The sequence below is a fragment of the Bubalus kerabau genome, chromosome 6 (assembly GCF_029407905.1).
Source record: "Bubalus kerabau isolate K-KA32 ecotype Philippines breed swamp buffalo chromosome 6, PCC_UOA_SB_1v2, whole genome shotgun sequence".
Lineage (NCBI taxonomy): Eukaryota > Metazoa > Chordata > Mammalia > Artiodactyla > Bovidae > Bubalus > Bubalus kerabau.
In genome coordinates this window covers 99,544,265-99,558,998 of record NC_073629.1, presented here as the reverse complement: position 1 = coordinate 99,558,998, position 14,734 = coordinate 99,544,265, and the positions used below count along the sequence as shown (strand labels likewise).

Below are 14,734 nucleotides of genomic sequence, written 5' to 3'. Positions count from 1 at the left end.
TTTTCATTTATATTCAGAAATAACAATTTAAAATTTATTTTGTAATTAGGTGGGGAAAGGAAGCAACTACTGATGTACTCAAAAAGTTGGATGGATCTCAAGGACATTATGCTAAATGAAAACCACCTTCAAGAAATGACATACTCTGATTCCATTTTTATTAGCATTCTCCAAATGACACAGCTCCAGTGATAGAGAACAGATCATTGGTTGTCAGGAGTCAGAGTTGGAGGCAGGCTGTATTTTAAGAGTAGAACTAAGGAATTTCTTTGTGATGATGGGACGGTTCTATGTTGATTGTGGTGGTGGTTATGTAAATCTATGTGATAAAATTTCATAGTTATACACCAAAATGTAAATAAATGAGTGCAACAACTTGTGAAACCTGAAAGGTCTGTGGTTTAGTTACTAATATTGCACCAAATGTCAATTTCTTGGTTTTGATCATTTACTATGGTTGTGTAAGATAGCATTATTGGGCGTTGCTAGATGAAGGGTACACCTGAATTCTCTGTATCATTTTTGGAATTTTGGAGGAGTCTACAAAGTTTTTTGTTTTTTTAAGTGGACAAGGATATGCTATAACGGAGGACGAAAAAAAGCAGTCAATCTAGACATTTTTATTAAGTTCCATTAAAAAAATAGTAAAACATTTGAAAAACTCACAAAGTTTATAAAACACACTCATACTCATAATTTTCTTATTCTGTGATAGCTAGTGCTACATGTTGAAATGTTACATTAACATCAACCCACAAGAGTGCAAAAGTTTACTTCCACAGTATTTAACAAATGTGCATCTGAAGAGAATATATATATATACACCTTGTATAAAAGAGTGCAAGTTATTTTAAAAAAATAAAACTTTTCCCCCCTTAAATTCAATAAGGGTTGTTTAGCTAATTTAGTCAGGGTCATGATAACTTTATGTTCTTTTAGGTGGTACCGGGTAGATGCAAAATGCTAGGAAAATACTTTTCAAAATGTACAGTATAAAAGCACAACTCAGATTCATAGCTGGATAGCATCTGCTTATCTAAATTTCTTGAAATAACTGATCTCAGGATTTTTTTTTTTTTAAGATCCAGTGATGCTTAACAACTCTATCTGAACAAAGAGCACTTAGGCCTCCTACCAGTTAGCCATCTCAGTCAGGCCACTTGTTCAGCTCTTTGCCATAAGCTGCTATCAACAGAGTGATCCCTAGAGTGATTAGGAATTCCAAAACTGTCAAAAGGCTCTGACTTCCGTAAGTATCTTCAGGAGATGTCCCATCCTCTTAACAGGAGGGTGGGGAGTTAAAAGTTTAAAATAATTTTGGCAACTGCCTAAGGCGCTTTACATCTAAGAAAGTGCCTACTGAATTCATACTATTCATTTGCTTTAAGGTTTCAGAAGGTTTCAAACTTTCAGGAAAAATTGGAGTGTCCCTTACATTTTCTTTCTCAGGATGCTGGGTAAATTCTGCTTTTCCAATTCGGAGATTCATTGCAGGGCTTGGTTTAAGGTTCTTTAATAAGAAAGTGGGGTTTTCATTCACCTGCTGTGTTGCTTTTGGCTGGACAGCTTCATTTGTGATGTTTCTCAATACTGGCGTGCCTGTGTGGGTACCCACGGGGTCACAGTTACAGCGATCAGTTATCTCACCAGCATTCCTGCAAGGCTCTTTCTGACAATCAAGTTGTTCAGCTACGTATGTGAGGTTTTGATTCACTAAATGTTCACTCTTGCCATCTGTATTGTTTGGAGGCTCCTCTTCATCTTCACTATTGTCACTGCTTTGTATGAGTCCATATCTCTTCATGTATTTTTTGGTTGCAAATGACATGTTGTTTGGTGAAATTAAACTAAGCCCCACTGTGCTTCTGTCTGTATTAATATGTAGAAGGCTAAAAGGTGAATCGCCATTATTTTGGCTTGATCGTGTGAGAGACAGTTGTGACAGCTGATTTTCATTTAAATATTTCAGAGCTATAGCATTTGCTTCCATGCTCAAGTCCACACCACTGGGGCTTAAGCCACTCATGCCAACATTAGCAAATGACATGTAGTTTAATCCAGAGATCACTGCTTCAGGGCTGATGCATGCCAACACACTGAAAGACAGAACAGGGCAGGCCATCATTTATCTTATTCTGAGTACTAAACAGTATTATTATAAATATGTTTCACTTTATGAAAGTAACAAAAGGTCTTCAGCTTTAAGCTGGATGGTGCTTTTTTATCTGAGTGCTCGACATCTAAGTCTTGATGATACAGATACATTCAAGGGATATATATACAATAATCTAGAAGGTAATCTATGATTCAAAGACTAAAAGTGGAACACAAATTAATTTTCCTAAATTAACATCAGTTACGGTTTTAAGACCATATATAAGACCTTACAATGTAAAGCTTTTTAATATTGGTAAAGTAAAACAAAAATAAAATCAAACAGAAAACACAATTGACAATGTAACATTACAAGATTTGATGTAGCTCAGAATATTACATTTTCATAGAAGAGATTCCATTTGTAATGAATGAAAAATATTAACCAGTCTCTGGATATGAAGGTGTATGCACGCGTGTGTGTGTATACGGTAATTTTCTTTCGTTAGATATAATCCTCACTCTCTTTGGTTGGTGTTATTTTATTAACAGTAATTAACTGACTTGCCTTTTCCTTCATATCATTTATACTATAATAGCTGCTAGTTTTTTATTGGTGCCTTATGTGCCAGGCACTCTGCTAAACATTTAGTGCCTCCTTTAGTCCTCTGGGAGGTTATCCCTATCATGTATTTCAACCTTATTCACCATTACAACAATTCACATTCCCCTTCCTCAACTTCTCTGTTTTCTCCTGGGCCCTTATGGCTATCTATATATTTAACTCACATTTTTTATTTATTGTCTAGCTCCCTCATGAAACCCCATGAGGACAAGGGATTTCTGTTTCTCCTGCCATTGCAGCATCTGTGGTACCTGGCACAAGGAAGGCATTCAATAAATATTTACGGAATGAGTAAACAGGTATTATTATTATTATCTTTATTTTACAGTTGAGAAAACTAAGCAATAGAGACTTTAACAAATTTCCCTAAGTTGAACAGTTAGTAACTGGCAAGCTGAGACCAGGTCTGCCTTACTCTCTTGGCCTCTATGACCACTGGTTCACTGTACTGTATTCAGCAACTTGTATTTTGCTATCAGAGTTTTTCTATTCCCTTGAGTCTTCTGTGCACTATTATATGTTATAATATACTATATTATTATTATACCCTAGTCAGTGAATACGCTATGACTTTCCATAGCACCCAACGAAGCAGTTCGGCTGTTTTACATAAGTCACACACTGCCTGCATCTCTCCCTTTGTTGTTTCGTTCCTCAGTCACGTCTGACTCGGTGACCCCAAGGACTGTGCCCCACCAGGCTCCTCTGTCCATGCATGGGATTTCCCAGGCAAGCACACTGGAGCGGATTGCCATTTCCTTCTCCAGGGGAATCTTCCTGACCCAGGGATTGAACCTGCACTTCCCACATTGGAAGCATGGAGTCTTAACCACTGGACAACTAGGGAAGTCTGGAGACTGTCTTACTAAGATGGAAGAGGTACTACCAATCTATCTAGACATGTTCTTTTATGATACATTCATAGCATTAATATCTTATGAATATAAAGTCTTTTTTCTACTTTCTTTGCCCATTTCCTTTAAATTATAAGCTATTTGCAATATTAAATCAGATTTGTACATCTTAAATATATCTAAGTATAATATCTATAGATATCATTAATGTAAATACATGAAAAGGCAAATAAAAAGTCCTAATTCAGGCTTCCCTGCTGGCTCAGTGGTAAAGAACCTGCCTGCCAAGTCTGCGGGAGACACAGATTCAATCCCTGGTCCAGGAAGACCCCGCATGCCGTGGAGTGACTAAGTCTGTGTGCCATAACTACTGAGCCTGTGCTCTAGAGCCTGGGAGGTGCGGTATTGAGCCCATGTGTCGCAGCTACCGAGGCCTGCGCGCCTAGAGTCTGTTCCACAGCAAAGGAAGCCACTGCAGTAAGCCCGCACGCCACACGCGAGAGCAGCCCCGCCTGACACGGCTGAAGGAAAGCCTGAACAGCAGCGAGGCCCAGTGCTGCCAAAAATAAATAAATCAAATCTAAAACAAATTTCTAATTCAAAACGTTAATTACTGAGAGATTTCTCTGGTGGTCCAGCAGTTGGGCCTCCACACTTTCACTGTGGGGGGAATGGGTTTGATCTGTGGTTGGGGAACCAGTCTCACATGCTGCATGGCATGGCCAAAAAAATAAAAGGAAAAAAAAAGTTAAATACTGAGAAATAGTAGATCTAATTTGAATGAAATCTTTTTTTAAAAATCATTTTAAAAACTCAAGTATAGTTAATTTACAATGTTGTGCTAGTTTCAGGTGTACAGCAAAGTGATTCAGTTTTTATATATTTATATTCTTTTTCAGATTCTTTTCTATTATAGGTTATCACAAGATACTGAATATAGTTCCCTGTGCTGTACAATAGACCCTTGTTGTTTATCTGCTTTATATATAGTAATGTGTATACATGAATCCCAAACTCCTAAATTCCAATCTCCTTCCCCCATCCCCTTTGGTAATCATGTTTATTTCCTATGTCTGTGAGTCTGTTACATAAATAAGTTCATTTCTCTTATTTTTTTTTAGATTCCACATATAAATGATATCATAGGATACCTGTCTTCCTCTGTCTGACCTTCCTTAATATGATAATCCCTTGGTCCATCCATGCTGCTACAAATGGCGTTATTTCACTCTTTTTAAAAAAAAAAAAAAAAATTTATTTGGCTGTCAGTTTTAGTTGCAGCCTGTGGGGTCTTCACTGTGTCATGCAGGACCTTTTGGGGTGACGCACAGACTTTATTTGCAGCATGAGGGCTCAGTAGTTGCGGCATAAGAGCTTAGTTGCCCCGCAATCAGGGATCAAACCTGTGCCCCCTGCATTGCAAGGCAGATTTTTAACCATTGGACTGCCAGGGAAGTTTCTTCATTGCTTTTTTATGGCTGAGTAGTAACAGATCTTCTTTTATAGAATGGTTAAAAGATCTATATAAATCCATGAAAACAACTGATATCAGTTTACAAGTTTCTTCAAGCTTCACTAACACAGCCAGCTAGTTTCAATTTGGGGGCTGGGGGAAACACCTTGACTTTGAAAACAAATCAGTAATATGTGGAACCAATGCATAGAAATGCTAGGGTAATTAAGATGAAAAGCAAAAGTAAGACACTCCACTGATAAGTCCTAAAAGCCCTGATCACAGATATACTATATTAGAATATCAATAGATGTGCAGTTACAAAAGGATAATGAAAGTCCATTTATGTTTGAGTATGAGAGTCACATGCCAACAATTAAGGGAATTATTCCAACTTACTTAAAGATGAAAACCAACCCTGACTTATTGTCCTATCTGAATCCCGATTAATCTCCTACTTACCCTGTGTAGGGTTTTCCACTAGAGAACACATATGGTTTCCAAGTAGTGAGCAAAGAAGTAACTACAGAGACTGCTTAAGATCTATTTTGAATTCAAAACGTCACTCCGGTTGGGAATATGCCCATAGAGGCTGCTGCTGGTCCTCCATCTTCCCTACAATTTCTAGGTAGGTCTGGGACCCTCTTTTGTTTTCCTGCTTTTGGACCTTCTTAATCTGCAGTGTTCTGGATCTGGAAAGCTGAAAGGAAATCTTGCTTTCCCTGTCTCAGCTACTCTTGTGGCTGGAGGGTAACGTTCCTAGAGTCCAGAACTGGAACGTGAAGTAAGTTTTCACATAGGTACAATGACAAAGGCTAACTGGTTTACGGAATCAGAAAAACAATAGGCATACAAGGATTATAAGATTACTTTCCTGGAATACTAAACTACAATTTATACACTATTTCATAGGAAAAATCTATTGAACAACTGCCTTTTGAACTTTTCGCACATCAGCTATAGTACACCAATATGTGTTAAAAGATAACACAAGGCCGTAAATGCTGACAGTAAGTATTACAGAGGTATTAAGAGTAAAGCATTCATTGTAAACTTCAGTGATGACCCCAGTAGGTGGGATTTCATTCCTTTGGCAATCCATGAAGGCCCACCAAGTGTGACAGAGGCAATGAGGATTCACAGATAGATAAAAAACTCACTATCTCGCTGGAAAGGCAATCACAAGAACAGGCTGTATAATCTATTAGAAACTAGGTATTCTGAGATACAAACCATCAATAATCTGGTGAGAGGTCCTGGATACACTGACAAAGAAGGTGACATCTGAGTTCCACTTTAAAGGATAAGGAGGACTGTGGCAAGCAGTAAGATGAAAAAGAACATCCCAAGTGAAAGTAATAGCAAGGAATTTTGCAGATGCCAAAGGTGGGTAAACTGGATGTGGTAGGAGATTACACTAAAAAACTAAGCTCAAGACAGACCGTGAAACAGGAATTAATTAGGCGGGTTTTAGACAGTCTTACATCTGGAGTCTCCTCTCAGCCCAAGAGTATCGACAATAAAAATATGACGTACGTGTTAGAGACATAGTTTCAGTGCAGTTTATTTTTAATCACAATAATATATAGAACCCACTTATAATCAATAAAATATAAAGATAATTTAACAATTATTGGTCTAAATTAGCACAAATCTTTAAAAATCATCAATTTTAATATAGGATAATTTTAAACAGTATGAAAATATGCTAGGTACCTCTCCTATCAGAGTATGTTATAATTGACTATTTACCTGTGCATCTTCTCTACTGAACTTTAAGGTCTATGAGGGGAAAGACAGTTTTCCTAGATTATCTTATATACTATGATATTTCTTATAGCTGGCTCACAGTACAAGCTATATATATATATATATATATATATATATATTTACTGAAGTAAAATGAGTAAAATGTAAAATATATTTACTAAAGTAAAATGAGTGAAAGTACTGCTGAACTGCTGCTGCTAAGTCACTTCAGTCGTGTCCGACTCTGTGTGACCCCACAGACGGCAGCCCACCAGGTTCCCCCGTCCCTGGGATTCTCCAGGCAAGAACACTGGAGTGGGTTACCATTTCCTTCTCCAATGCATGAAAGTGAAAAGTGAAAGGGAAGTCACTCAGTCGTGTCCAACTCTTAGCGACCCCATGGACTGCAGCCCACCAGGCTCCTCCGTCCATGGGATTTTCCAGGCAAGAGTACTGGAGTGGGGTGCCATTGCCTTCTCTGATTGCTGAACTACTAATACATATACAGCTGATAGGACTGTAAATCTTACTCTTTCAGAAAGCAGTATAGTGACAGCCTTAAAATCTTCCTACTATTTGGTTTAATCTTTCCATTTCTGAGATTCTATTCTGAAAAAATAATACTAAACCTAAAAAATATAATCTTTACAAAAAGATGTTTATCATAGCAATATTTAATACAGTAAGACACTGAAAACACTTTGACTCAGTTCTGACAAGAGGGAAAGGGTGAAGTAAACAAATACTATGTTCCACTTACTGGTTTATTAAATCCCCATTAAAGATGATGCTTAGAAAACATTATAACAACTTTGAAAACATGCTTATTTTCCAATATAAGACCAATTTTTTTTTGAGGGGGGCGGTATATACAGTATGGTCAAAACACAAAGCAGTAAAATGTACATACTGTAAGATCCTACCGAAAACTTAAACAAGCAGTAAGCATAGAGCAAAACAGTAAAAAAACAAAAACAAAACTATGGACTTTGGAGTTAGAAGAGGACATTTAAAATTACAGGTGTTGGGCCTTGAATAAATTGGTGCTTAATTTTTTCATTGATGTCTGTGTGTATGTGTGTTAGTTGGTCAGTCGTGTCCGACTCTTTGCGACCCCATGGGCTGTAGCCCACCAGGCTCCTCTGTCCATGGAATTCTCCAGGCAAGAATACTGGAGTGAGTTGCCATTGCCTTCTCCCAACCAAGGAATCAAATTCAGGTCTCCCACACTGCAGGCAGATTCTTTACCATCTGAGCCACCAGGGAAGGCCCTCTTCATTCATAAAACATGTATAATAAGAGTATCTATCATATAGATTATTGCAAGAATCAACTGAAATAATGCTGCATAAACCTTTAGCACAGTTCCTCACACTTTAGGTGCATTCAATGAATGACTGCTGTTAAAATAATTTTAGAAAAATAAAAAGAAATACAAAAACAAATTCTTTAATAATAAATTACGTTGGTTGGTATGAATATGGTTTTTTTTGTTTGTTTTTTTTTAGCCTCGAGGCTTGTGGGATCTTAGTTCCGCAATCAGGGAAGGAACCCAGGCCCTCAGCAGTGAAAGCAGAGTCCTAACCACTGGACTGCCAAGGACTTTCTCTGAATATGGTTTGTTTATTTGTTTTGGTCTACTTTTCTAAATTTTTTAAGGTGTCCAAAATAAACTTACATTACTTTGGTAATGGAAACAAAACAAATATCAAACTCTATTCCCTAAGCTCTATAATATTTTACCCAATTTATATAATAAAATAAAGTTTTGGAAAAAAGGTTTTCATGTGAAGATACGGCTATATTATTCTAACATTTTAGCCAGCTTACCCCTCTATGGAAATAATTAATTTAACATATTGCTTTTGAAAACAATTTTTTTTCACCTTAGCTTTCATTTCTTTGAGAAAATCATCTTACATGAAACTAAAATCCTATCTATGGGTGTATATGGACTTTTCAAATCATACAGATAAATGAATTTCAAAAATGGGGATAGCCCACAATACTAAATGAAAATGTCTATTTTATAATGGTAAGTAAAGAAAAATAAACAAAATTATATATACAGTAAAACTTCACCTATGTTTCCTAATTTCCTTTGGGTGTTATTAGTTCAAATGACATTTTCTTCATTTTCTAAAATTCCAACCCTGAGTTTGTATCATTTTTATAGTATAAATTTATAATATAAATTTTCATTTAAGTAAAGGGCAGAAGAATTGATTAAAACAATCTGACCACCCCATACTGATAGAGCAAATGGCTTTACTTTCCATTTCATTCTAGGCATGTAAAAACTGTATCAAGTTTATTGTATACTGAAAATTTATTAATTTCAATGTTTGACACTTAAGACATTAAAATAGGGTGGCCACTATGAAGAAATACATTACTTAAATACTATTCCCCACAAGCAGCCATACCAAATGTAAGGGTTCCACAAAGATAGCAGGTTGATTTAAGCATTCTAACAGATGTAATAAAGCCTCTATCCTAAGAGTACTGAAATAAGACCTTCAAAAATGCTAGCCTCACTTCACTGGTGGCAGGAATATAAACTAATACAGCTATTTTGGGGGGCAATGGCAACATCTGCCAGACCATCAGATACATACATCCTTTGATCCCACCACTTATAGGAATTCACCCTACAAAAACACTTGTACAAGTACCTATAGAATGATGTTCACTTAGCACCATTTGAGATAAGGAATAAGAGATTTGGCCTAAAAATCCATTAGTAGAGAATTGGGGTTCACTGTATCATAGTACATGGGCACAACAGAATATTGTAGTCGTTTAAATGCCTGAGGAAGAATTGCATATACCCAGAAAGTATCTATGTTACACAAAAAAAACCCATAAATTGCAATACATCAGTACATACTTGAACATGCCTAGAGCATTTCTAGAAGAATACCAAAGAAATAGTTAAGAGAAATAACTTAGAAGGAGTCAGACTGAGGAGTTTGGGAAGTGGGTTTTTTTGCATTTGATATTCATGCATTTTATTTGATTTTTTAAAATCATGAGACTGTATTAAAAAACATCAAAAATAATTAATAGAAAACATACTAGCCTTATTTTGGGTTCCCTGGTGGCTCAGATGGTAAAGAATCCGCCTGCAATCCAGGAGACCTGGGATCAATCCTTGGGTTGGGAAGATCCCCTGGAGGAGGGTGTGGCAACCCACTCCAGTATTCTTGCCTGGAGAATCCCTATGGACAGAGGAGCCTGGTGGGCTACAGTCCATGGGGTCGCAAAGAATTGGACATGACTGAGTGACTAAGCACAGCACTAGCCTTAATTACTGGAGAAGGCAATGGCACCCCACTCCAGTACTCTTGCCTGGAAAATCCCATGGATGGGGGAGCCTGGTGGGCTGCCATCTATGGGGTCGCACAGAGTCGGACACGACTGAGCGACTTCACTTTCACTTTTCACTTTCCTGCATTGGAGAAGGAAATGGCAACCCACTCCAGTGTTCTTGCCTGGAGAATCCCAGGGATGGGGGAGCCTGGTAGGTTGCAGTCCATGGGGTCACAAAGAGTCGGACACGACTGAATCAACTTAGCAGCAGCAGCAGCAGCAGCAGCAGGCTTACTTACAGAATTTCCAGATTGTATGTTCTTTAAAAGCAAGTGTGTATTGAGCTGATCTTTGATGAAGAGAAATCTGAATAGAAGAACATGGCCAGTTGGAACTGGTGAGAAATAAGTAAGGTTCATATAACTATAGTCTTCAAAACACAGTCCTACAAAAAGGAAGGGTTTGCCTTTTACATGACAACTGCATTAACTGTACGTCAGTAGTTGACACAGACCCCGTCACTCCAGGAAAACTTTTCTAGACACCAAAAGTAACTAACAGCTCATTTCCCTTTCTCTAAGACTCCTAGAGCATTTTGTTGGCATCTTTACTCAGGAGCTATCCCTATGTCTCTCAAATTACTTAAGTATATAACCTACTCTTCTACTAAAATGGAACCTCTATAGGGTAGATATGATTTCTTCTTATTCACTACATACATATTAATATAGACACTGAATAAATCATAAGCCAGTTGAATTGAATGGCAAGCTTATACCTTTTCTCATAAGGAAGCTGCAATGCATTTACATTTTTTTTTTAAATCTTTTAAAACAAATGTTAAACTTACCTTGCATGATCCACTTTATGTGCATTTTTCTTCACTTTAGTTGGAGAATCAATTTTTACTCCAAAGCTTCTAAGTTGCTTAAGAGTTGCATTAAGAACACATTCTTTGTCCACCGATCCTGGATCATGTTTTTTTTTCTTAGTATGGTAAACATTCTGGTTTTTGGTGCACTCATGACTGATAATTACTGCTTTGGTAGATGGCTCCTCAGTTACTTTGGGGGAGTTATTCAGTAGGTGGTTCCCTTGACTCTGATCAAAGAAGAAAAAGCACGTATTTGAAAATCACTATTAGGAAACAAAAATAGAAATAATACTGTTAAGTAATGCCAGAGTAAAAAATTATCTTGCTAAATTCTACAAAGTATCAAGTACATTTGCCAAGTTTTATGGAATTTTTATAAAAGAAGTCCATTCTAATGAATGAAGATCCTAGAGAAAACTTAGAATGTTTGTTCAGAACTTGTTCATTTTAAAGCCAACAGATTTAAAATCATTTGAGTAATATTTCAAGTATTTTCAAGGATTTATTGTGAAATCTTTATAAACAAAAGTTTAAAATCATGCTTTCATTTGAAAAAGGATAATGTTTTAGAGTTATAAGTGTAACCTTTATGTTCCTTTCAGAATTTGACTCCTCTTTTCTCACTCTGAATGAGAATGACCTGTAATTCTGCCTTCCTGACATTAGAGCATATTTCATTCCCTTGAGCACATGGCTGCTAGCACCAGTGTAGGACCTAGCAGGCAAATAACAAATCTGAGTTAACTGATGAATACTCAGGGGCCTAAGTATGTTTAATTAGTCTTCAATTATAAATGGAGAAATCAAGTGTTCTAAAATATACAATTTGATTGTAAGTGACAGCCAGTCATTTGACGTCCAAGCCCCAGTTTACATTTTACAGTATTTGCGGGTTTCTGCCACACATCAACTCCTTTTTACTGTGTGCTGCTTCTGCTTACCGTACTGCTCACTTTAGTCGTTTGTTACTGGTATGCATGTGTTATCTCCCCTAAGTTTTCAAAGGCAGAGACTGTCATGTTCATCTTTATATTACCCACCTTACTCAGTTCATTTTCTTAGACTAAGCTAAGTATTCCATAAAAATCTGCTTATATGAGCTGAAATCAGCAAAAATTATCATAAATATTCTATTACTTTCCAATTTTCAAACCTCCTGCAAACTCTTGCTTATTTCTTCTGGTACTAACTTTGAACTTGAATTAGGGGAAAATCTTTTCCTAGCAAGGTCCCCATCAGTTTAAAGATGGGAAAGGCTTAACTAGTGTACCTTAGACTAAATCACCATCTCACAAAAGACAGAATGCTTTACATTTTCTTACCAACACATCCTGGAATAGTTGCTGGTTATCCGATGGTTGATGAGGCAAGGGTTGCATTACTTGCTCGGTTTTGGGTTCCCCTGATGTTCCAGAGCTATGAGTGGCACCCTCTGTTGGTCCACTCTGGAAGCACATGCTTACACACTCTGCTTGCAGGGGATTCGGAAAGAATACGGGTACATCAGGTTCTTTTCTCTCAAGTGGAGAAGAGCTGCTTGAAAGAACATAAATAAAGTAACTGTTAGTTAATTCTGTTATTTTGTTTTACAACAACAACAAAACAAACAAATCATAAATGGTTTATTAAAACAAAAACAAAAATTAAAAAATAAATAAATAAATAAAACAAAAACAATTCCTTATTATGCCAGTCAAAGCTCTCTGAAATTTGGTAGTCAACCTGGCTTTTCAGCCAGTCCCTTTCAATCAGTGCTCCCTGTTTTATCTTCTGAACAAATTGGTTTACGAACAATACTCTGAGCTCTTCTGCCCATAAATTTTGTCTACTATGCAATAGTTCTCAATCTTAATTACACCATCAATATTACTTGTCAAGTTTTTAAAAACACAACTGTTTGGACTTCTCCCCACAGAGATTCTCAACGGGTGGAGTGCCCCAATTTATTGTATTTTCAAATGCCCTGGAGACAAGAGTTACTGTTCTAATGCTTTTAAATTGACATACTCTTATCAAAATCCTATCCACTGTTCAAGGGACATTTTAAAAGTTTACTTCCTCTATGATGTTCTAAAACGTTAATTGGATATGTCCTCTTGCTTCTTTCAACCTCCATTAGCACTTTCTTTTATCTCCTAAAGTGAAAGTGAAAGCGAAGTCGCTCAGTCGTGTCTGACTCTTTGCGACCCATGGACTGTAGCCCACCAAGCTCCTCTGTCCATGGGATTCTCCAGGCAAGAATACTGGAGTGGGTTGCCATTTCCTTCTCCAGGGGATCTTCCCGACCCAGGGATCGAACCCAGGTCTCCCACATTGCAGACGCTTTAACCTCTGCACCACCAGGAAAGCCTCTTAGGTCACATATAAAAACGTGAAGTCGCTCAGTTGTGTCTGACTCTTCTCGACCCCATGGACTGTAGTCCACCAGGCTCCTCTGTCCATGGGGATCCTCCAGGCAAGAATATTGGAGTGGGTTGCCATTTCCTTCTCCAGGGGATCTTCCCAACCCAAGGATTGAACTTGGGTCTCCCAAGTTGCAGGCAGACTCTTTATCCTCTGCACCACCAGGGAAGATATACTCTCATTTATAATAAAGGTATCTGTGTGTTCATTATATCTTGGGCAAATATCTTAATCTCTCTTGGCCTCAGCTTCCTCATTCATAAAATGGGAAAAACAGCATCTACCGCCCTGGGTTGAAAAACATGAGACAGGACTAAAAGAGATACAAAGTGCCTAACATGGTACCAGATAAATCTAGTGGGGGTCTGTAATTGCTAGTTTTCTTCATCTCCTGCTGCTATCCCCTTACTTCCTAAATAGCACATTGAACCTTTATCTTCAATCATGTTAACTGATTTCACTTTAATGAAGACATCAAAACTCAAATGTAGAAGCAGAAAGCCAGGCTTCAGAGATTTTATGGCTTCTGGGGAAAGTACTTGTACTGAGCAGGATTTTTATCATGCAGACATCTGCAAAGCTCTTTATTTTTTAAAGAGAGTTCACGTCAGTCACTGAGTTAGACTTATTCTACCTTTAGGTAAATGATGACAATTAATTTTTAAGGTACTAATCCAGTACTGTTCTATGTGTTTTACATATATTAACTCATCTAATCTTTACAACAATCCTGAGATAGGTACTTTCACTGTCTCCATATACAGAAAACAGAAGCATTCAGAAATTATGAGACCTGCCCATGGTCACACAGTTGTGATTTGAATCCAGGCAGTTTGGCTCCATGCTCTTAATCACTCTGCTATATTGCCTTTTCAAGAATTTAAAAATACCTGTTTTGGTGTCTAACCTACCAAACAAAAATAAAAGCTAAAAATTCCAGAAGAAAAGAACTAAAACATTAACAATTTCAAATTTTAAAAATTGTTTAAAGATGATTCTAATATGGCAAGTATTAGCATGCATGTCCAAAGCCTGACTTCGTAAAAAAAGGGAAAAAGTATTGTGTCAAAAGAAAATCTATGGATATCACACATGGCTCTTCCCTGGGAAAAAGCAACCGATTACCATATATGCTGCAAGTCCAAAAATCTACCTTTCACAAACTGCCTTAACATTAGACTAACCCAGCAAGACATTCAAAGGGTACAGGGGACTCAAGTGGCCAGGCGCCATGTATGAATACTCAGCAGCACGAACCACAGCAGGAAGCAGACCAGATGTTTGGGAAGAATCCTAGACAAGCACTGAAACCACCGTACACAACACTGGAGATACTATTTAATCCGAATCATATACTATGCAGAACAAAG

General features: G+C 37.3%; 1 protein-coding gene across 5 annotated transcripts in view; it reads right to left on the bottom strand.

Moving 5' to 3' along the window:
- Window positions 1-600: 600 nt before the first annotated feature.
- STIL (STIL centriolar assembly protein) overlaps window positions 601-14,734 on the bottom strand; it is a 53,166-nt gene continuing 39,032 nt past the window's right edge. For 2 of the 5 annotated variants that reach the window (XM_055585967.1, XM_055585969.1), the window contains 3 exons: window positions 12,284-12,497; window positions 10,938-11,188; window positions 601-2,096 (listed from right to left, as the gene is read on the bottom strand). In XM_055585967.1, the coding sequence (XP_055441942.1) occupies window positions 1,307-2,096; window positions 10,938-11,188; window positions 12,284-12,497 (1,255 nt within the window). In that variant the 3' untranslated portion in view covers window positions 601-1,306. Of the gene's footprint in view, window positions 2,097-10,386; window positions 10,482-10,937; window positions 11,189-12,283; window positions 12,498-14,734 lie in introns of all 5 variants that reach the window. The other 3 variants (XM_055585970.1, XM_055585971.1, XM_055585968.1) reach the window with 3 other exon arrangements.